Source organism: Muntiacus reevesi, chromosome 13 (assembly GCF_963930625.1).
Source record: "Muntiacus reevesi chromosome 13, mMunRee1.1, whole genome shotgun sequence".
In the NCBI taxonomy this organism is placed as follows: domain Eukaryota; kingdom Metazoa; phylum Chordata; class Mammalia; order Artiodactyla; family Cervidae; genus Muntiacus; species Muntiacus reevesi.
In genome coordinates, this window is record NC_089261.1 from 10,728,652 (window position 1) to 10,752,643 (window position 23,992).

At 42.7% G+C, this 23,992-nt stretch overlaps 1 protein-coding gene across 1 annotated transcript in view; it reads right to left on the bottom strand.

Annotated features, from left to right (window-relative positions):
• RNF10 (ring finger protein 10) overlaps nucleotides 1-19,514 on the bottom strand; it is a 32,745-nt gene extending 13,231 nt beyond the window's left edge. The window contains exons 1-6 of the mRNA XM_065903891.1: nucleotides 19,215-19,514; nucleotides 8,330-8,526; nucleotides 3,342-3,541; nucleotides 2,198-2,288; nucleotides 764-948; nucleotides 550-686 (exon numbers count right to left, since the gene is read on the bottom strand). Of these exons, the coding sequence (XP_065759963.1) occupies nucleotides 550-686; nucleotides 764-948; nucleotides 2,198-2,288; nucleotides 3,342-3,541; nucleotides 8,330-8,526; nucleotides 19,215-19,371 (967 nt within the window). The 5' untranslated portion in view covers nucleotides 19,372-19,514. The remainder of the gene's footprint in view (nucleotides 1-549; nucleotides 687-763; nucleotides 949-2,197; nucleotides 2,289-3,341; nucleotides 3,542-8,329; nucleotides 8,527-19,214) is intronic.
• Nucleotides 19,515-23,992: the final 4,478 nt, after the last annotated feature.

The following is a 23,992-nucleotide window of genomic DNA, read 5'->3' on the forward strand; positions in this document are numbered from 1 at the left end:
ACAATCCATCAGGAATTGATTTTTATGAATGGTGTAAGATATGGATCTAATTTTTTTCCCCTAAGAGTTAATTGTTTCAATACCATTTATTGAAAATCCTCTTTTGCCCAAAAACGGAAATGTCACTTTAATGCTCATCTCCATATGGAACATACAGAATACAACCCCTTGCACTTCCCCACCATTAAGTACTGACCACACTCTAGATCCAATGTCTGGCTACCAGTCTGTCTCTTCAATCAGTTCCTTGATGACAGGTGCCAAGACTGGCTGACTGTGAAATCCCCCCAAAACTGGGCACAGCACTAGATACTACTCAACAAAGCCTTATATGTATTTTAATTTTTCATTTCACAAATGAACTAACTCGAATCAAAAGTTATATCATTTTCTGCAAACTTCACCCCCAACCTACTGGAATCCTATGTCTAATTTGGAAATGCTAGAAATGGCTAGCTTAAAGGCTGTTTTTGACAGAAGAAAGACATACTCAAGTAGCCTTAATGGATATACCCATCATTATGTGTTCCCCAAATTAACAAAACTCACCTCCAAGATGAATAGGATGGTCTACATTCATCCACTTGGATTTGGGCAAGGCCACCAACACCCCTTTCTCCCTCTTCATCAGCTGCATTGTAATGGTATCGCCAACAACATACTGACGTGACTCTGTGGCAACAACACTGTAACATGGACATTCATATGTAGAGGGCAAGCAGTTGGCAGTTGGGGTCTAATCTAGTAAACACCTCCATCTTACCTCTTTAGATCCTTCTTATGCACAGAACTGTAACAGATGGGACATTTACTCCAGGTCTTCTCGCTCAGTGAAAGATAGTGCAGGATGCATGCCCAGCAGAAGATGTGTCCACAACGGGTTATCTTGGCTGCAGTAGGTGGATACAGGCATATTGGGCAAGATGGCACTTCATGGCTACAAATGCGCTGAAACAAACGCCACCACAGGTTAAACTGTTTTCAAAACTGACTGGGGACTGCTAAAGCCTCTTCCGTCCTCCTCCTCATCCCTATACATCTCTAACAACACATCTTCACAATACTGTTCAACCGTGCAGGGATATGCACAAGAGCACCTCAAGCAAATCATTAAGGAAACCAAAATAATAATATAATAAAACCACCATATAGCAGGTATTTTCAGGGTTCCGCATCAAAAGGAAAAAATGGCAATCAATATAGATCCCATTTACAAAAAAAGACTTGTATATACACATACATAAAGGCAGGATTCCCTGGTGGCTAAGATGGTAAAGAATCTGCCTGCAATGCAGGAGACCCAGGTTTGATCCCTGGGTCAGAAGATCCCCTGGAGAAGGGAAAGGCAACCCATTCCAGTGTTCTTGCCTGGAGAATCCCACAGAGAGGGGAGCCTGGTGGGCTAACAGTCCATGGAATCGCAAAGAACTGGACACGACTGAGTGACTCACGCGCACACACACACACACACGCATAAAAAGGGTCTAGAAGTAATGTACCAGTAACTTCCAACAGAGGAGTCAGTGAGACTTCCACATTATGTCTGCTTTTTCCCTAAACCAAAGCATATAGAACTTAAGTTTCATAGGCTTTCCATGTCACTTTCAGATGATTTTATGAATTTTCACAGTAATGAGAGTGCAGGCCTTGGAGTCTACCACTGTGAAAGGTATTTTACATCATATAACTAGAAGTGACAAAGGGATACCCAGGGCCTGTAACTTCAGGAGAAGACAAATGCAGCAGTAGCTTGGACGGAAGAACAGCTGTGGGGCTCATTTCACCTGTCACAAGGTCAAGGCCGATCTCATACTGATGACTACATATGGCTACCAATGAAGAAGTGCCCATGCAATGAGCCCATCCAGGGTCAGGAGGATAACCAGAGTTTTCTAGTCCCCTCGTTATGTCTTTCCAGAAGAGAGGAGGCAGCAGACAGGACTGCTATTACTCTATTACCCGCCAATGCCCAGTCCTGCACTGAAACGACCTAGCAGCAGCAGCCTAGTCCTGCAGGAGCCAATCAGCAGAAAATCAACTTTAGACGAAACCAGCAGTGATCTCTGGAAAATGCCCACAGTAAGGCCAGACAGAAAAATGGATCAGCAGTAAACTCAGCCAAAAGCTGCTGTCACCACAGTCCCTCTCTTTAGTTCACTCTGCACTCTCAGCTCATAAGCTGAGCTGAGCTACTCACCACTTGTTCCACAAAGTCCCAGTTGACTAAGGTATCAGGATCAGCAAAATGAACTGTGTAGTCTTGGTCTTCAGACACCACAAACTGGCAGCTAGAAATAGGGACAGACAAGAAAGGGGCGGTCTGTCAGAAACCATCAACAAGCCCTCAGCAGAAAGTCACCATCTCTTCACTTAGAAATCAAACGCAGGAATTAGCAGCCAGGGTTTGTGAAGCACTGAACTGGGACTTCAGCCTGAGTTCCAAGTCCTGGCTCTGGAGGGAATCCAAAGGCTCAGCGGGTAGGAGTCCAAACCCATGAACTCTGTTTCTTCTGCTTCCAGGCCCAGCCAGGCTGCCTGCAGGCCCTCCCCTTGAACTAAAATTAACCCAGACTGTGGCTCCATCAACAGAAGGGAAGCCAGATGTCATTCCTCACCACCAGAAACTACCAGTCTTCAAGGCAATAGAAAAGACTGTCCCCACTCAATCATTTGAGTACCAGGATTTTGTTGTTGTTGTTTGTTTGGGGGTTTTTTTGGGCCACGCAGTGTGGCTTGGGGATATCTCAGTTCCCCAATCAGGGATTTAACCCAGGCCATGTCGGTGAAAGCCCAGAATCCTAACCACTATACCACGAGAAACTCCCATCAGTTTTTTTACATAAAATACTAAATGGTTACTTCAGTTTAGACCCAAGGTCAAACCTTACATGAACTAAGGTAACACAAAAGGAAACAAAAGAGAATCAGTATTTGAACAAAGGCACGCCAAACACTCCAGTGTGGCATTCAATTCTCTCTTAAGTAATTTCTCCTCCTTTATATGTAAGAGGAATAGCTGAATCTCAAAGTGGTTAGGTAAGTTACTCAAAGTCTAAAGCCAAATAAGATTCAAATCTGGATTCAATTCCAAAGGAAACATTTTTACTACCTCATCACAATACTGAAGCATTACTTTATTTATTTATTTAAGTATTATATTCTTTTAAACACCAAGAACACCTGCTTGAAACACATCTGTGTTTTCAAGGCCAGGTGAGAAAGAGACGGAGAAATCAACTCCCTTTCCGCCTCTCTCCAAAAGGTGCTTAAAGGAAGCCTCTCAGCACAACAAACGCCCAGAGGCTCAATTTCACTCCCCTCCTAAGAGTAGAGGTACTCACTTGGCTTGCAAAAAGAGTTCCTTATTAAAAGGCTTATGCCCCCACTTGTTCCTTTTTCCCCAGCTTCCATGTCCACTGCCTTCAAAATGACCGGCCTGGCCACGGGGTTCAAAAGTGAAATTCAACAAGTGGTTCAGGTTGATCTTCTTCGGACCAGAGAACTGGGCAGGGCTAAACTCTGCCCGTTGAGCCTCTGCTACCTAGAGAGAATGAGAGCGAAGCAGAGGATTTCCAGTTAGGATGACACTTACTACACGACAGCAGAAGCCAGGGCACCCCCTCCTCCTACACGGCTTAAACTATGAACTAAGTAAAACACAGGCTTATATTTAGTAAACAATCTTCCTAGGAGGGGGTAATGAAAAGGCCACCCACGATCTAGATGGGGGTGGAAAGAGAGAAAAAGAGCCTCTAACATACAATTACAGATACTTATAAACTTATTTAGTCTACCCTAAGTGGCAATTAACCATTACATGACAAAACCCAGCATGAACTCCTCTAGCTATCTTGAAGCACAGAGATTTACTTACTAGATTAATGTTTCCACAGTCCTTGCTAGCTACTTGCTCCCTGGTCTGTTTCTGGCCAACGTTGAGTCTGTGGAACTACACTCTGGAGGCGGCCTGCAGGCAGCTGCTAACTACCAAAGGCTTCAGGATCCTGCCAGAGACCTCCCATCTAAGACACACACTGCTATTCACTGTTAATTAAAACTGACAGAATTAGAACACGTAGGCAGACTAGCTCTGTGTCCAGAAATAAATCCAATCAGCACATTCCAAAACAGTTTAGCAAGAAACCAGCTATGAGAAATGCCACTGCACGCAGAGATGGAATCTTTATCGTGCAGGGGCTTTTTCAGTCCACTTGAAATTCCCAGACTGAAGTGGCACAGGTACCTGTTGTGAGTCTGTCAGTGCATTTTCTAACCCTACTTTGCCACTTAAATGTCAAAAGCACTTGGCCCTGTCACTAAATACTAGTAAACAGCCGCCTTACAAGACTATATACCATTACTTGAGTCTCCTATTATGCTTTAGTATCGGATGCAGACTGTTCATGGCTTTTCCAGTGTTAACAAAATAATGCTATGACAAAGACACTTGACAGACCTTTGTGCACAAATATTTGAGTGCCTACGATTATTTCTTTTGACTGTATAGTAGGAATTATTGAATCAAAGCAAATTCAAATTTAAGGGTTTTGCTGCTTATTAGTGTATAAGCAACACTTGCACATACATGATAAAGAAATCTAAAGAGTACAAAATAGGATACAGTTGAAAATACCTTCCATTCCAGAGGCAACCAATATACCCTCTTGAGATCTTTTATGCTTATGGAATCAGAGTATATGACCTTTATGATTAAATACAGCAGCACAAGATACAGTCAGACAAGCTCCTATCATAATAATATAATGTGGGAAACACCACCACACACACACACACACACAGACCCACCCACCCCCCCCCACAAGCTCCTATCATAACAATATAATGTGGGAAACACCACCACCCCCACACACACAGCCCCACCCACCCACCCCATCACTGTTTATGTAAGTCACCACAGGAAGCCCAGGACTTCCTGGTCATCCCTTCTCTCTTACTCCCTAGATTCTCATCTCCAATTGGCTCCACTTCCCCTGATCAGTCTTCTACTCCAATGCCCCAAATTTGGATAAGAGTTTGTGTTCACTCAACAAAACCCCCCCCATTCTCATCCTCTACCTTCATCTTTTTACTCTAACTGGCCCACTGTCTCTGACACTGCCCATCATAATTCCTGATTACAACTTCCAACCTGTCACCTCTCAGTCCCTTGACATCTCCTCTGAACTGCTTACCCCATCTACCCTACCTCTGCTGCCCACTCCCACAAGCACACCACCTAGAGCTGCACTGTCCAGTAAAGCAGCCACTGCTATCCAGGCCTGTTGGCTACTGAGCACTTGATACGCGGCCAGTACCACATTGTGAAACAGCATTTTAGCTATACGGGATTAACTATATTAACACTGATTTCACTGTTTTTACTGTTTACTGTGGCAACTAGGAAACTTTGTTACATATGTGGCTTATTTAGCCTTTCATTTCTTTTTTTGCATTGGAGGATAATTGTTTTAAAATGTTGTGTTGGTTTCTCCTGTACAACAACATGAATCAGCCGTAAGTATACATCTACCCGATTTTATGGTCCATTGCCCCATTCTCCTTGTTGACTGTACTCATCTAGCAAAACTTTCCCCTGATTAATCCACACCAGCATCAGAGCAAGTAAACACGGCTGAAGCTGTGCTTTGCCAGCCATACCGTGCCAACCAGCCTCAGTAAAGCAGACTCTTGCGCCGCTCGGCAGTCACACTACAATCCGATTACACTTCTGTGCTCCACTGATTCCCCCCCAGTCCCCGAGACAACTCTTCCAGTCAGGTTTCCAAAACTTCTCTCTCAGCTCCTCTTTGATATGTCTCTGAGACAGTAAGAACAATCAGAGAACTCCTACGCCTTCCTTCCAGTTGCCTACCTTCCTCTATTACTGTGGATGAACTGGGGAAGCTCCTAAGCCAATTCCTCAAAAACTCAGGGTCACTTTCAGCAACTCTCTCCCTTTTCTCTCCATCACCTTTTCTCTCTCACCAGAACAATTCCATGAGCAGAGGTATGCTGCAATTTCTTGAACCTTCAAATCTCTTTTGAGCTCACATTCCCCTCAAGTCACTGCCTCACCTCTCTGGTCCCCTACAAGAGCAAAACCACTAGAAAGTAAAGATCGAAACTTGCTCTTTCTTCTTCCCATTCTCTCTAAATCTATGTCAATCAGGTTTTTGTCCTCGCCCACTCCACCAAAGCAGCACAAGGCCAGCAACCTAATCCACCTTCATATTTCCAAATCTAATGGTCAGCTTTCCAACTCAATCTTACCCAGCCTAGAAGCACAGGACAGAAACTGATCACTTTCTCCAAATGGTTTTTAGTTCCTTTTGCAGGTTCCTTATCATCCTGACTCCAGGCTCAGTCCTTGAAGCCACTCCCTTTGTGCAACACTCACTCCTTCAGGATCACACTTGGTTCCACAGGTGCACACACCAGGCGTGCCTGGACAGCTCTTCAGCCAAGGTCTTCCTGAACTCCAGACTCAGTGCCTATCCAACAGGCAACACTTCTAAGTGAAGTTCTTTATCTCAACACCCCCTCTCCTCCCCAGCCCAAAACCCTGTACCTCCTGAAACTGCCCCCATTTCAGCACATGGTACCTGAATCGGGCCCCTGTCAAAAACATTAGTCACTATTTCTCTGCTCAGACCCCACACCTAGTCTATCTAAAAATTCTTCTGGCTCTTTCTGCAAATATCTCCCCAAGTCTGCTCATCTCTAATCATTACTACTCTGCTTTAATCACTCAAACCAGGGGTGCCTTAGTAAGCTCCTAACCAGTCCTCCTGTCCCCACTCTCCCCTTTAAACTCGAGGGCAGGCTACCTTACTCCTCTTCTGAAGCACCCAACAGCCTCCCACCTCTCTGAACAAAAGCCACAGTCCTCTGAGGCCCACGTGATCTGACCCCCCCCCCCCCTCTGGCTTCATTTCCACTTCTCCAGCCACAGTAGCCTAGCTGCTTTACCTTGAACACAGCAAAAACACTACCAAATCTGGTCCTATGTACTTACAAATTCGCTCTGCTTAACACACCCTTCCTCAAAACTGTACTGTGTGCTCCTTGCTTCTTTCAGGACTCAGAATCCTCAGAGAAGCTTTTACCTTCTCAGGGCAGCTTTCCTCGCTCACCTCCTAAAACTTGTCTTTATTACTCTATCCCTCTACCTCTCAGTCTCCTGTTTTTCAATTTAATAAGCACTTATCATTATATTTATTACAAAACGATTTGTCTCCCCAACCTAAAATATAAACTCCACCCAATGTTGTATTTCAAGCTGTAAATGGTATTTAGTGCACAGTAAGTGAGGAATAAATTTCTGGTGAATGAATGAATTCTTCCATTAAATCTTATTCTATACTGGCTACACAGTATGGAATGTTATGTATGGAACACAGTATGGAACAGCAGGATAATATATTTAACCAATAATATATTTAACTTTGATAGCAGTTAGGCTGTTTCCTAAATCACACAATTACATGTGTCAGTGAACACCCTTGTACATAAATCTTCATGCACTTTCAGAAGATATCTAAGGAACTCCTAAAATCAGAGTACCTGGGACTGGTAGATACTACTCATGGTTCAGATGGTAAAGAAACCACCTGCAATGCAGGAGACACTTTCAATCCCTAGGTCATAGAAGATCCTCTGAAGAAGGGAATGGCTATCCACTCCAGTATTCCTGCCTGGAAAATTCCATGGACAGAGGAGCCTGGCGGGCTTTAGTCCATGAGGTTGCAGAGTCGACCGCAACTGAGCAACTAACACTTTCCCCTCACTTCATATGGCAAATTAATGTCACTAAGTAATGCTATTTTATTACCTAAATATTCCAAAGGGTACCTACAAATCAAGAGTAGTAATAAAAGGACGATACAAATTAAGGTACCCTAAATTTGCTACAGAGGGCATCAGAGGTGGCTGGATGGCATCACCACGCAATGAACATGAACTGGGGCAAACTCCAGGAGATGGTGAGGGCCAGGGAAGCCTGGCTTGCTGAAGTCCATGGGGTCACAAAGAATGGCACAACACTGGGGCACTGAGCAACAGCAACAAATTTGCTACAAAGTCTCACAATCCACGTTATAATGTCTTCTCCCTCTGAGGAAATTTTCATAATCTTTAAGAGAAGAAAGGAGGCAAAGTTCCAAACCAAGTAACCCTCAACTACTCAAGACTGCTCCTCTGGCTCTTCAACTACTCAGTTTGTGAAATGGGGACCTCTTGCTCCACATCTCCAACCACTAATAAACTGGGGGTGGGGGAGTCAGACTTCATGCTTCTTATGCTCTAGAAAGGACATTCTAAAATTCCGTACCTCATCTCGTCTTCCACCATTAAAAGAAGAGCTAAACAGTTTGCTGCTGCCGCCGCCCCTTTGAGGAGGCATCTTATTAAAAGTTTTGCTTTTCTGTGAATTGGAGCGACGGGACTGGTTGATAAAATTTTCATTTTTGGGGTAGGAAGGTTCACGTTTGCGATTATAACGCTTGGATCCATTTGAATTCTTTCCATCTGAAAGCAAGAAATATGAAAAAATTAGTTAAGAAATGATACACACACACACAAAAAGAAATGATACACATACTTGGCCAATTACCCTCCACCTCCCAATGAAATTGTGTTTAAACAAGGGTAAATGGTCCCTGCCATGACCTCCAAGAAATCTGGGTTGGCCCAGACCATTATTAGTGCTTTGGACAAGACATTACACAGTAAGGTGGATTTCCTTTTTTATTTTAATGAAGCCTAAATGGTCCCTCCCTCAGAAGGGACACACTACAGGTCAAACCAGGTAGACTCAGGTCACGTCTTTCTTTGTAACAGAGCTTAACCACTGCTCTTGCAAAAGTCCATTCAGACACACTGATAGAAAAGGAACAGTCTGTCTGTATCAGGAAAAAGTACTTCATCTGGAGGGAGGAAAAAAAACATTCTTAGCACAGCTAGATCCTATACTGCAATAGTGTGGTCTAGTTTCCAGCACATATATATTCAAGGGGCACAAAAACAAAACAATAATTACATAATGTTTTAGAGGTCAAACTGAGAGGCTACTAAATTCACAAAATGAAGGACTCTAACAGTATATCAGTCTAAGTTATAGCCTTTTAAAAACTGCTTCCTGCTTTTTTTTCTCCAGGTTCCAGAACACATGTTCAATTTTAGAATTCAGAAAGAAAAAATTCGCCAGTGCCCATAGTATACCAAATTATAGTGTTTAATTTCCTTTTATTCTCCATTCTATACACTCATCACATACTTCCACAAAATGATAGGCATATAAGATATACTGTCTTCCACTTATTAATCCATGAGCTATTTCATGCAGCCCCATGAGCTATTTCATGCAGCCCCAGGCTTCAAAAGCAAGATTAACGGCCACACTGTACCTACTGTATGCTTACAGTGTAACATGACCAATTTGCTTTGTAGTTTTTGGCTGCAACTCTTTGTGACCCCATGGACTATAGCCTGCCAGGCTCCTCTGTTCATGGAATTTTCCAGACAAGAATATTGGAGCAGGTTGCCATTTCCTTCTCCAAGGGACCTGACCCAGGGATCGAACCCATGTCTCTGGCATCTCCTGCATGGCAAGCGGATTCTTTTACCACGAGGCCATCAACAGTATTGGGAGCCTCTTCATACACAGACCTGTGTGCATGATTATGTCAAAGTCTCAAAGTAGAATTAGCAGATCAAGTATGATCATAAAGCCTTTTACAAAATCCTCAAATTGTTTTCTAGAATCACCATACCAGTTTATTTATACTCTAACAACACTACAAGAGAGAATATCTTACTACACTCTTTACAATACTGAGTTGGATAAACTTCGCTAAATTGAAAGGTCAAAGTAATTTGTTTTACATGTGAATTTCTGAAGACTAGCAACAAACATCTTTTCTATTAACCATTTGTATTTTGTGTAAAGAGTCCATCTGTAATTTTTGCCCCATTTTTTCCTACTGGGGAGCTGAACTGCATAGATTATTTCGTCCCAAATTGAACAAATAACCCGAACCAGACACAGTTAACATGTGTCAAAGTTTACCAGCTTAAAGGGGGGCAAAATAAAACCTGAAAACCACACCAAGTATAGGTGGATAAAGGTGGAAGGAACCCAGATTAGTATTTGGACAAAAAAAAAAAAAAGACTAACTTTTTCTTGTCCCTTCAATACTCACTCCAGTTTGCCTTATTTCAACATAAGAGATCTGACCAAATCAATTCTGTACACTAATTCAATGGCTTCAAAAGCAAAAACAGGACTTCTGGTTCAAGATGGCAAAGCAGAAGGACATGCATTCATCTCCTCCAGCAAGAGCACCAAAACAGCAATTAGCTGTTGAACAACCATCAACAGGAAGACGCTGGAACCCACCAAAAAAAGATACCCCACGTCCAAAGACAAAGCAGCAGCCGCAGTGAGATGGTAGGTGGGGCACAATCACGATAAACTCAAATCCCATACCTACCTATGGGTGGGTGACCCACAGACTGGAGAACAGTAATACCAAAGAAGTTCTCACACTGCTGTGAAGATTCTGAACCCCAAGTCAGGCTTCCCAGTCTGGGGATCCGGCAAAAGGACTGGGAATTCCCCAGGAAATCTGACCTTGCAGGCCAGCGGCATTTGATTATAGAATTCCCTCACGACTGTGGGAAACAGAGGCTCCAGTCTCAGAGGGCAGAAACAAAATTTTGCATGCACCAAGACCCAGAGGAGAAGAGCAGTGACCCCACAGGACTACCTGCTAGTGTTGGAGGGCCTCCTGTGGAGCATGGGTTGGCAGGGGCTCAACACAGGGTCGGGGGCACTGGAAGGTCCCCCTAGGCGTAAACCTTCTTGGAGTTTGCCATTAACCCTACCACAGAGCCCGCTGACCGCAGGGCTGGGTCGCCTCAGGCCAAACAACTACCAGGGAAGGAGTGCAACCCCACCAATCAACAGATAATTGAATTAAAGCTTTACTGAGCAAGGCCCTACCCACCAGAGCAAGACCCAGTTTTTCTCATCTCCAGTCCCTCCCATCAGGAAGCTTACACAAGCCTCTTAGCCTCATTCATCAGAGGGCAGACAGAAGAACCAAGAAGCACCATCTCACAGTAGCTAAAACAAAAACCATATTACAGAAAGTTAATCACAATGAAAAAGCAGAAAATTATGTCTGTCTCAGAAGGGACAAGATAAAACCCAAAACAAACAACTAAATGAAGTGGAGACAGGCAACCTTCCAGAAAAAGAATTCGGAATAATGAGAATGAAGATGATCCAGGATCTCGGGAAAAGAATAGAGGCAAAGATTAAGATGCAAGAAATGTTTACCAAAGACCTAGAAGAACTAAAGATCAAACTAAAGATCAAAGAGATGAATAATACACTACAAGGAATCAACAGCAGAATAACTGAGGCAGAAGAATGGATAAATGACCTGCAGTATAGAATGGTGGAAATCACTGCCACAGAATAGAATATAGAAAAAACAATGAAAAGAAACGAAGACAACCTAAGAGACCTCTGGGACAACATTAAAGTGCACCAACATTCGCATTATAAGGGTCCCAGAAAGAGACGAGAAAGAGAAAGGATCTGAGAAAATATCTGAAGAGATAAGAGCTGAAAACTTCCCGAACATGGGAAAGGAAAGAATCAATCAAGTCCAGGAAGTACAGAGAGTCCCATGCAGTATAAACCCAAGGAGGAACACATGGAGACTGACAAAAATTAAAGACAGCAATAAAATACTAAAAGCAACAAGGGAAAAAGCTACAAATAATATACAAGGAAACTCCTATCAGGCTAGCTGATTTCTCAACAGAAACTCTACAAATCAGAAGAGGATGGTGGGATACATTTAAAGTGATGAAAGGGAAGAACCTACAATCAAGAAGACTCCACCCAGCAAGACTCTCCTTCAGATTTGATGGAAAATCAAAAGCTTTCCAGACAAGCAAAGTTAAGAGAAGTCAGCACCACCAAACCAATGTTACAACAGATGCTAAAGGAACTTCTCTAGGCAGGAAACACAAAAGAAGGAAAAGATCTACAGAAAATAAATCCCAAACAATTAAGAAAACGGTAATAGGATCATACATATCAATAAATACTTTAAATGTAAATGGACTAAATGCACCAATCAAAAGACACAGACTGGCTGGGTGGATGAAAACATGTGCATGTATGCACTTCCACTTACCACATCACTCTGCTTGACCCCCTCCAGGATGTAGGTAATTATATTGTTAAGTTAATCATGTTCTCATTATGGCGTGCAACTGTAACTATCTCTTATTTTTTCTCTAGATATTGATTGTGAAAACACATTCAGAATTATCTTGAAACTTTTGAAAAATACAAACTCAGGTATCCCTTTTTTCCTCCAGAGCTCCAGATATGTTTCTAATGAGCAGTCATTGTTTAAACTGGACTATATAATGATATTTTACTTTTATCTAATTTGTTTCATTTTTCTATTTCATATTCAGTGCTCCCGTTTCACTTAGTTTATGTTCTCCAATTTCTCTCTCTCTTTTTTTTGATGTTCTTTCTCAAGCCTTTATCAAGTGTAGTAGAAAAGCTTTTGCATATACATATATAAATATGTATAGTATATATACTTTAGAAAACTTACCAATTTTTGCCTAACTAAAAAAGTTACATTTTGATTCCACTTGTTTGACTTAGTATGAAAGAATGCTAGATTACTAATTAAAAAATAGATATGCACCAAAGGTTTACTATATAGCATAGAGAACTATAGTCAGTATCTTGTAATAACCCATGATGGAGAATAGTTTTAAAAAATAACATGTGTGTGTGTAGCTGAGTCACCCTGCTGTGCACCTGAAACATCCTAAGTCATCTATACATCAATAGATTTTTTTTTTTTTTTAACAGAAACAGAAAACAGAAGTTGGAGGGACAATTAATGAAATCCACTAGGCTTACCCTCAAACTTTAAGGAGGTGGTTAATTTCAACATCAAGGAGACTCCAGCATGAGCCTCAGAAACTACAAATCCTCACCCCCCACCCCATAGTTTAATCCTGTTTATGTTAAAATGTACAATTAATAGAAACATGTCTGCAAAGACGACACAGCAGGCTGTTGATGACAGTAACTTTTGGGAAACAAAACTATTCACTTTGGCCTAATAACAATGGTTCTCAATCCTGACAGCTGGCAGGAATCACTGAGATGAGCTTTCAAAGGATTCTTGTGTTGAGGCCTCACCCTTTAAGATTCTGACTTAAATAAAGTCTTACTGTTCTGTGTACTAATAATTTGGATAATTTAGTAACTATAAGTACCTAGAAGAAATTATTTCTAACAAGATGGCCAGCTTCTTTACAGCAGACTAAATAAATCCAAAGTGAAGCATATCCTCACAGAAAAGGAAATGATAGCTGATAAACCAGAATCCGTATTTTGAAAGCAACCACCTCACACTCAGTCTGCCAGAGCATAGAAAATAAATGAGAGGTATGCCATCCTCTTCAAACCTGACCAAACAGTCCTGTGAGAGGGCAGCACTATAAACAGAGAACAGACGGTCCAAGAAACACTGCCAGGCCAGGGTGCACTCCTGTCCGTCACCTTTTAATCCCAGTCAGGGAAAGTGGCCAGAGTTTAATCTTAAATTAGAATTTAAGAACTAGACTTTTACCTACAATTTCAGTTAGCAACAGTTACTGTCAAACATGGCCATCAGCAGTAACAACTAGAAAGTGAGGCTTCAAATCTCATGCAAATTTTGCCTTGCTCTCAACCCATGGAATTAGTTCATAGTAACATTTCAAATAAACAGAGAATTCACAGGGATACAGAACTCCAGTTAACTTTACCATGAAAATAAGTGAGGTTTTACGAAGAGGACAGGCATATACAGAAAACATATGTTCCCCAAACCTTACTATCCAAGACTATTTCAGATGACCTGACCATTTGACCCTGTTGTTTTCAAAACTTAACAGACTTAGACTGCAGATTTAGGTAAAGTCAGGTTCTACACTGCAAGGGCTCAAGAAAGCAAGCTGGCACTCTGAACAAGGGCTGTTTTCATTTCTTCACTTGTTACCACACTGGCAAGGAAACTGTTTCATAACACTTACAGAACTACTCTCTGATGGTGAAAACTGCTCACTCCTAAAACATTTCAACAACTGACCACATAAGGATTCATGATTTTAGTTGCTAAAACCAACTCTTTCATCTTATATTTACCTACAGGTATGAAGTCAGATGGACAGGGAAGCCTGGCGTGCTGCAGTCCATGGGGTCACAAAGTCAGACACGACTGAGTGAACAACAGCAATGAAGTCAGACATCTAAAGTGACAGGCTGCCTCTTATCTCTAGACCCAAGCAACAGGCAGCTAAAGATTGAAGGACAGTCAGGCCTGGGCCCCAGAGATAAAACCCAAGAGTGTTGTTTTTGAGGTGTCCTGTAGGCAACTTGCCAGAATCTACATGTGAATAACTTGGGGGTTGAACTTGGCCTCCCTTCTCTGACGGGAGATAGCAATGAGATGGTCTGCTTTAGATTTTGGAAAACAGACAAAACAGTCAAACTAAAGCTCCTAGGACAAACATATTCTCTGCTGAAAGTTTTAGATTTCAAAGGGGTTGTTCTCATTCCTAGCTGCATAAGAGAAATCACCTGCAGAAACATAAAACTATGAATGTCAGGGCCCAATCTAGACATAAAGAATCAAAAAATTGCTAGAGAACATTCCCACATATCCTTACTTAAAAAAAAAAAGTCCTTAGGAGATTCTAATGCACACCCAGAGCTGAGAACTGCCAAAAACTACCTTCGAGACACATTCCAAACCGGACCATTAGTTAAATGGCTCAAATTCAGCACTCAAGATCCAAGAGTCAACAAGAGACTTGAAAACTTAATCCAGTGTGTCTCAGCTGTTCCACATTTCCCTCCGAGAAAGGTCTCTCCAGGTAAAAGGAAGCATATCTCAGTCTCTTCCCCATTACCAAATCACAGCCCATAAATTTTTCAGTGAAAAAAATTGGCATCATCAACATTTCTAGTTGTAGTTGTAACAAGTGGCACAACCTAGAGGTCAAAATACCAGCCAGGAAGTTTCTGCTGCTGATTCATACTGTAGCCACAAGCAAACTGCTTATCCATCATCCAGAGTGGTTGACAAGCACCTCCAGAGGGGCAGCATATGGTTTACTACAGAATCAACTGATAACAAACTGACTCCAGTTGAAATTAGTCATTCTGAATGAAAGGAAGGGGGCGGGGCAGAAAGCAGGAATATGCATATGCCAGTAAGTTACATGCTTGTTAAGTGAATTTACACAAAGTGTATTCAGGAATACTGCCTGGGACTTCCTAGGAATTTATTTGGACAAGTACTCTAACTAAGCCCTGGTTTTCTTATCAGTTAAAATAGGGTTAATCCTTTGTCCTCCCTCCTCATTTGGTCATAAGGATTAAGAGAAAATTTCTGTAAAATGCCTACCATGGTGGCTGGCACACAGTTGCTACTATCATTTGAAAGTCTACTATTTTTTTTTCCCCCCCGAAAGCCTACTGTTGCAGCTTGCAAACTCTTGTAACTTCCCTAAATGGTGTTTATTGAAGGTTTCAAGTCACCTCAATTTTTAAATCCATCTAAACCTCCAGGTCCATTTACAGCTCAAAGGCTTTCTTTAAGGTAGATTACCACTAGTCACCCGGCTTCTGGTACCAGAACAAGAGGAAGAGGGTCAGGACAGTGCTTCATATTGCCAACCTCAAAATAACTGCTTCATAATACCTGACCTTCCTTTAACCTCCATGGCAGTACCATCCCCCACCCAAGAGGATGAAGCAAGAACCTGGTTCTGGGCCACGGTCCATTGTTTGCCCATAAACATCCAGGTCTCTCTCGCCTCTTTTTGCTTTCTTTGCTCCTCTAAACAACCTTCCCCAAACTCTAACCCACCTCTCTCCTCTGGGCTACTACATCCTGGGATATTCACTGCTGAATGTTCTTAGAACTACATCTTAACCCTACTGGAACAAAACTGTAGGAAGAGAGCCAAGAAAAGAAGTATCATGTGACTGTTTGAACCAATTAATCAAAGCAAAGAAACTGGTATGCCAATCTGGCCGGAAAGATCAAGTAAATCCTGGTAGCCAAATTGACTTATTTCCTGTGTACATGAGAGACAAACTTAAAAAAAGGAAAGGAAAGGAGAGAAGAGGGAGAGACAGGAGGGGAGGAAAAAAAAAAGAGAGACAAACTTAAGCCAATTGCAGGAACAAAACCTTAAGTATATTAATCATGTAACTAGGAAGCAAATAACCATTTATGACACGCATGGTTTAGAGACTAGAAACCAAAGGTTTTTTCCTCATGGGAAGCAGGGAAAGGGAAGCGGAAAACGGAATAGTTAAAAACTGAAAAACTTGTTGTTACTTTGGTGACAGAAAGACAAGTTATGTCTTTTCACCTTTTCCTGTTCTTCCTTCAACTTAGTACTCTTAAACTCAAGAGGTCCTTTCAACAATTTCCAGCTGAATCAAGTACATCAAGTGTTGAGTCAGCTTTTGAAATCCTACAGAAATCCTTTTACGGAATTATGCCGAATTTGAATCTAGTGTTTTGTTAGAGTGGCCACCTAGAAGTCACTAAGTAAGAGGTGCTGAGTGGTATCTGCTGTGGTAGCACTGGTCTTAGCTGTAATGTTCTTAAAGCAGAATATGCTATGAAGAATTCTATTTAGCTATAGACCTAGCCTTCCTTTTTGCTAAGGGACTATATTAATAAATAACAATAGTCAGAAAAGTAGGCAATAGCAATGGCAAACATTCAAGCTCTCTCACAAACACATTAAAGAAAAACTAATGCTATAAGGGGATGCCTGTGTATTGCATAAAACCCAGCAAAAAACTCCTTGAACTGAGTTTCTACTTCTTTCCTCAGAAGCTTTCAATTAATAGAATGAATAGTGTTTTCAGAGTATTTTATAGAGTGTTTTGCTTTTTTTTTGGGGGGGGGGGGCAGTTTTTTGGTTTTTGGCCGTGCCACACGGCATGCAGGATCTTAGTTCCCAGACCAGGGATCAAATCCGTGCCCCTGCAGTGGAAGCAATGTCTTAACCACTAGACAGTCAGGGAAGTCCCTTTATGTATTTGTTTAAAAAAAATTCACTTTAGTCAGAATGAACCCAACAACTTATATTTACTCTGTACAAGTCTGACAAATACCTGCTTTGGTCAAACCACAACAGAACTATTATCATCCTATTGGTTAAGGACAGCTGCACTAGTCAACAGTCACAAAGTCAGATCACATGAGGGAAATGCCTTACATGCCTCAGTTTTTTGTTGCTGTTTTGTCAAAGTGAAAGTGAAGTCGCTCAGTCCTGTCTGACTCTTTGCGACCCCATGGACTGTAGCCTACTAGGCTTCTCTGTCCATGGGATTTTCCAGGCAAGGGTACTGGAGTGGGTTGCCATTTCCTTGTCCAATTTACTTTGTGTAGGTTCTGGCAAACTTTCACCTGCCACCTCACGGAACAGTAGAACAACTTCAGGCATTTACTGCAACTGACTCATGACCGTATGTTAGTGGCTTAAACAGGAGCCCCCCGAAAAATCAGCTGAGAATTCAGATAGCTAGAGAACCAGAATCTTTAACATCTAGGAACAGAATGCAAAAGTAATTTATCAACTACAGTGACCACTCACTCTAAACCAGCTCCAACATGGGCCAAGAGGTCTGGCAAATCTCTAGATCTTGGGGGATCTGTGATAAACCTATACATGTGCAAAATTCCAAAAGTAGTCTCCATAATACTGCCTGACGTGGCCTGAGAGTCTACACTAATCTCTGCTTAAGATATTAAAAGCATTCATTTCTTATCAAGACAACTGGTTTCCACCTGAGTTCCAAAAGCAAGCTCTAGAAACCCTCAACATACCAGGTAAACAAGTTCGCTCTATCAAGTGGATTAACTCTGAACCAAAGTCAACATTACAGCTGTTTATGTGGTTTCTAAGTTAGCTGTGCAGTTTTCTTAATCTTTCTATGCTTTTAAACAACTGGAGTTCCACATTTCAAGGCTCCAAATGTTCCCCTCTCTGCCATACATCCCCCCTATTCCCACGGAAAACATTTGCCTATTACTGCTAATATAATCAGAAATACAAAAGAGCAGAGACAAGTGTCTCTGCCTTTGAAGTAAGGCAGAGAATATTCAACTCCAGACTCTGCCAACTCCTGAACTCCTGGCCTCTCACCTTTTTGCTTCTTTAGATGTGAACAATTCCACCCTGCTGGACAAGTTAGTGACTGGAGTATTGGAAAAAAACAAGTAAAAGCCTAGTCCAGTACTTGGCACATGATAAGCCCTCAATAAACAGTAGCTATAACCATCATGATGGTCGAAATTCAATATTGAGAGACATGGTTTCAGAAATGACAAAAATCTTTCCAATACAAGGACACAACTCTAGCCTAACAGGTTGTGTCCATGTATATTTGGTGCATAACAGGTGTCAGCTACTCTCCTGAGCCATCAGTTAGTTCATTTGTTTGCTAATTTATTTTCTCACCACCTCCAACTTACAGGTAAGAAAACTGAGACATTCACTCAGGGTCTAAACCTAAAAAGACTGAATCCAGAGCCTGTGCTCTTAACTCCTACTCCACACTAAACAAAGCCATTCCAAGATGAGTCCTCTTCGTCTGAGCGGATCTGGGGTCAAGTTATTCCACACGAAAATTTGAGTTTAACAAATATTTAGGCCAGCCTCCTCTGTTTATACTTGAATACTATTCAATGCTAACTCAAGATTAAAGGGTAGATCAACTTGGTGGTTTTAGGAGCTGTACACTGATGCGTCAGGCAAACCGGTCTTCGGGCCTGACTGCACAGACTAGCTGGGTGACCTGACCTTTTCTGAACCTCAGTTTACACATACGCAAAATGGGAACAGAAACAGCAACTACTTCCCCGAGGTGTTTACAACTTTAATACAAGGATTTATGTAAACCAGGCAGTTCTCATTAAGTGTTAACTGGAAGTAATGGAAGCCATGGAAAAGAGATCAGAACAGTAGAAACCGGAGCCTGTCCCTGGGTGACCCAGCAGACATCGAGGAAGGATTCCGCACCCCCACCCCGGCATTAGGGGCAGTCGCCCCCGACCCCCCCCCCCCCCGCCGTGGGAACCAGCCTTTACCGCTCTTGGGTTTAGACTCGCCGGCCGGCCCCGCCGAGGCGGAGCGAGGCGGCTGTTGCCCTTTGCTGCTGCCCGAAGAGGCGGAGGAGCTGCTGGAGCCGCTGTTCTTGTCCATGTCGGAGGCGGTGGCGGCGGCGCTGGGAGAGCTCTGCGGCATCAACGGGGGCCTTGGCGGCGGCGGCGGTCGGAGCGGAGCGGGCGCGGCGGGGACCCAGGCTCATGGCGTTCGGGGCCGGCGGGGGTCGGCGGCGGCAGCGGTTCTCGGCCTTCATGGCGACATTTTTCCCTGTTTCCTTTCTCGGCTTCTCAAACTGGAAGGAGAAGCGGCTGGAGGGGCTGTTGAGCCCGACGGCGGCGGTGACCAAGAAGGAGGAGGAGGCCGGGGCTCGGAGGTCCGGGCCGGGCCTGGCGGGGCGGAGGCTGCGGGGGAAGGGGAGGCGAGGAGGGAGGGTGCGCGAGCCCCGCCGGCCGGCCGGACACGCTCTCCCGCCGCGGGGCAGCGGAGAGGGCTGGCTGTCTTGGTGTCGGGGACAGGTGTCTCCGACACAGCGACGGACACTCGCCTCTAGGCCGAGGCCGAGCTGCTCCGGGAATGGCGACGAGTCGCCAAACAGCATCTCGAAGAACCCGGATGGACTATATATATAGTGGAGTTGTGCGCGTGAAGCATGCTGGGAGATGTAGTTTTTTGTCTACATCCGGGTCCAGTGACTTTTTTTTTCCTTCCTCCTAAATGTGTGAGAGAGCTTACAGAGTGGCCTTGCAGCCCAGGTTTTAGTCTTACTACACTAATGCACGTAATAATAATATAAACTACTAATCAGTTCAGTTCAGTCGCTCAGTCGTGTCCGACTCTTTGCGACCCTATGGGCTGTAGCATGCCAGGCTTTCCTGTCCATCACCAACTCCCGGAGCTTGCTCAAACTCATGTCCATCCAGTCGGTGAGGCCATCCAACCATCTCATCCTCTGTCGTCCCCTTCTCCTCCTGCCTTCAATCTTTCCCAACATCAGGGGCTTTTCTAATGAGTCGGTTCTTTGCATCAGGTGGCCCAAGTATTGCAGCTTCAGCTTCAGCATCAGGCCTTATAATAATGCATCCAAACATCGGACTACCGTGGAATTCCTTTACTGACTCATTATTTTATAGTTCTTATTCTAATATTAATATCAATTTATTTATGGATATTATTCAATCTCCTAATAATAATGATAATAGTTACAATAATGACAATACATTTAATATCACTTCCTTATACAATTACTTCATTTTATTATTGTCACTTATTAATATAAATCATTATTAATATTTCATTTCATTGTTAATAATAATAGTTATCCAACTCTTTGGGACCCCATGGACTGTAGCCTACCAGGCTCCTCTGTCCATGGGATTTTCCAGGCAAGGGTATTGGAGTGGGTTGCCATTTCCTTCTCTAGGGGATCTTCCTAACCCAGGGACTGAACCCAGGTCTCCCTCATTGCAGGCAGACACCTTACCATCTGAGCCACCAGGGAAGCCCTAATAGTTATCACTGAGTGCTTATTATTAGCAGACATTGCTCTGTGCAATTTATATGAAGTATCACATGTTTCCTCACAATAACTCAAAGACGAGGAAATGGGATCACACAGCTAATAAGTGATGTTCTCAACTACCTGTAAGATAAGCAGTTCTCCCTTTTACAGATAAGGACATTGAGACTTAGAAAATTATATAGGTATTTTAGAAATCATATGACACCCACCCATACTTTGAAACATTATAAATGACTCCTTCCAGCCATAGCAGTTTGAGATTCAAAGGATCACAGAAAAACACTGTGAAAAAGATAAATAATTCTTATAATAGTAAATAAGGTTAACCTTAGCTAGTTAGAAACCTATTATATGCCAGGCACTGTGCTGAGAACAAAGAATTCCAAAATACATTAATGGGAGAATGTGATAAGACTATAATAAAGTTAACACAAAATGCTGACCAGAGGAGAGGCCTGAAGGAGAGAAGTACAAAAAGTTAGGAATAAAGGAGGGCTTCCCCAGAGGTGATGTTAGTTGAGCTGAGCATAGAAAGATGAGTGGAATTTTGGCAGTCATACATGAACAAATAAATAAAAAGATAAAATCCTAGACATCCCCTAATTAGGCCCTTTGGGGTTTCTTTTTAATCATCATATGTTATACAAAACATTAATAAGTATATAGAAGTCAATTTCTTGTACTTAACAGTTTTAGCTGGGATAAAAGAAATTAGATACTAATCTCATATATTTTATTTTATTTTTTTTAATTTTTTTTATTTTTTTTTCAAAATGTTAAGATTTTATTTACAAAGCTTCTTTGTTGTACAGAAAGTAAAAATGCTGTTACAATCTTGGTGTAACTGGTAGCCACGGACAGTTGACTCACCAATCACAGCTATCCACGCTACAGCAAGTCTTACACAAAAACCTAACAACGCTTACAATTTTATTGGGGTGAAGTCCCCAAGCTTGGTGGTGGATTTCCAAGAGGGACTAAATGGAGGAAGGTGGAATGTCACAGGAACTATTCTTTGGCTCTTTGGGTGGGTGGGTGTCCTGGGGTTTGTATCACAGCTACCTTTTTTTTTTTTTTCTTTAAAAAAAAAAAAAAAACAGCTACCAAATCCATGTCAGCAGTCCAACCAATACTGAGCAGTTCTTTTTTTTGCACGTTACTGGGGTCTTATTAATCATCTTCTCCTTCATCATCTGTTTCTCTCTTCCTCTTTTCACCTTTCCCGCTTTCTTCCTCTTCTTCATCTTCGTCTTCATCCTCATCCTCATCATCTTCATCAACTTCTCCATCTTGTCCAAATTCTTCTTCCTCCCCACTGACTTCATCCTCGATACTAATCTCATATATTTTAACATTTCTTAAACGCCCTCCACCAGTCCTTATCTTGTTTTTTCTTTTCCAGTTTCCACCCCCCACAAATCATACTGAAATGAGAGAATGGCTACATAATGCATCAAGTTAAGTCTGAGTCTGTTGCTGCTAAGTCGCTTCAGTCGTGTCCGACTCTGTGAGACCCCATAGACGGCAGCCCACCAGGCTCCCCTGTCCCTGGGATTCTCCAGGCAAGAACACTGGAGTGGGTTGCCATTTCCTTCTCCAATGCATGAAAGTAAAAAGTGAAAATGAAGTCACTCAGTCGTGTCCGACTCTCAGCGACCCATGGACTGCAGCCTACCAGGCTCAGCGACCCATGGACTGCAGCCTACCAGGCTCCTCCGTCCATGGGATCTTCCAGGCAAGAGTACAGGAATGGGGTCCCATTGCCTTCTTCGCACATTAAGTCTAGAAAACCCTAAAAGTCCATTTTTATGTATGACTAGATTTGGAAGATACACTAAGATTCCTGGGTGATTTTTTATTTCCTTTAACAAAGGTGGGAACTCTGATGACAGGGGTAAATCATTTCTTTCTTCTATCACTCTTAAAAGTGAGAAAAAGAGAGAAAGCCCCAGGCAGTTCTTCCAAAATAAGCAGTAGGTGTCCATCTGTTAGGCTACATTAAGCCAAGAAAAGATTTTCCACTTTCAAAGTAGTTTCTTAGGGGCCTTGGCACTTTCTCCTTGTGAAACATTTACAGGAAACATGCATTTACAGAGAAGTAAAGCAGAAACACATAGAAATCCAAATAAAACTCACCACCTCTATCCTTTTTTCCACAAGATGGTCTATGTTACCCTTTCCATAGAAAATAATGGGAAAGTCTGAGGTTAAGGTAAAGCACTCATTCTGTGCCAGCTGGAGCTAGAAATGTAGGTTTGCGATAGTAGGAGACAGGCTGAATGGTGCTTGGTTGTGACTTACTAAATAGATAGATACCAGAAGGACTTCCCTGGTGGTCCGGTGGTTAAGAATCCAGCTTCCATTCCAGGTGACACAGATTGGATCCCTGGTCCAGGAACTAAGATCCTGCGTGCTGCAGGGTGTAGCCAAAAAGTAAATAAATAAAAGTAAGTTAAATACATACCAGAGCTTTCCTTCCCATTTATGAACTTCCTAGGTTCATAAGACGGAAGGACCAAAGAACTGTCTTTCCTATGTCTATCATTCAGAGTAATCTAGCATATGTTTCTCAAGATTATTCTGCACATCCCTCTCATACAAATCACCAGAGAATTTCGATCAAAGAGATTCCTAGAATCCATTCCCAGTGTCATTTACTGATTCAAAAGCTCCGTTTGCCCTCTTCCGCAGCGGAAAAAGGGAGCTACTTGGTTATCTCCGGAGTTAGATTCCCTGATGGCTCAGATGGTAAAGAATCCGCCTGTAATACAGGAGACGCAAGAGACGCGGATTCGATCCGGACAAGTAAGAGATGGGGGTTTGATCCCTGGATTGGGAAGATCCCCTGGAGAAGGGAATGGCTAGCCACTCCAGTATTCTCGCCTAGAGAATTCCACAGACAGAGGAGCCTGGCGGGCTACAGTCTGTGGGATCGCAAGGTCGAACACGACTGAGCGACACGAACACCCTACAGATGGGCAGGATTCAGAGACCTGGTGTCTACCAGGTGACCGAGGGCTCTCCCTAAGGTCCGCTGTTTCCTTGTGAATTCTATATTTAACTTGAAGACAGAGAAAAAGGGATTTCACGTACTCAAAGACGAAATAGCCTCAGAATCCCAGAGATCCTGCAGAGCTACTTAACATCACGTTTCAAGACGCGTTCAGCTAATAGTGTCCCCGGTCGGCCGCCGTCAGCCGTCTAGCGATGCAACGCTGCGTCCTGTCTGACAGCGGTCAC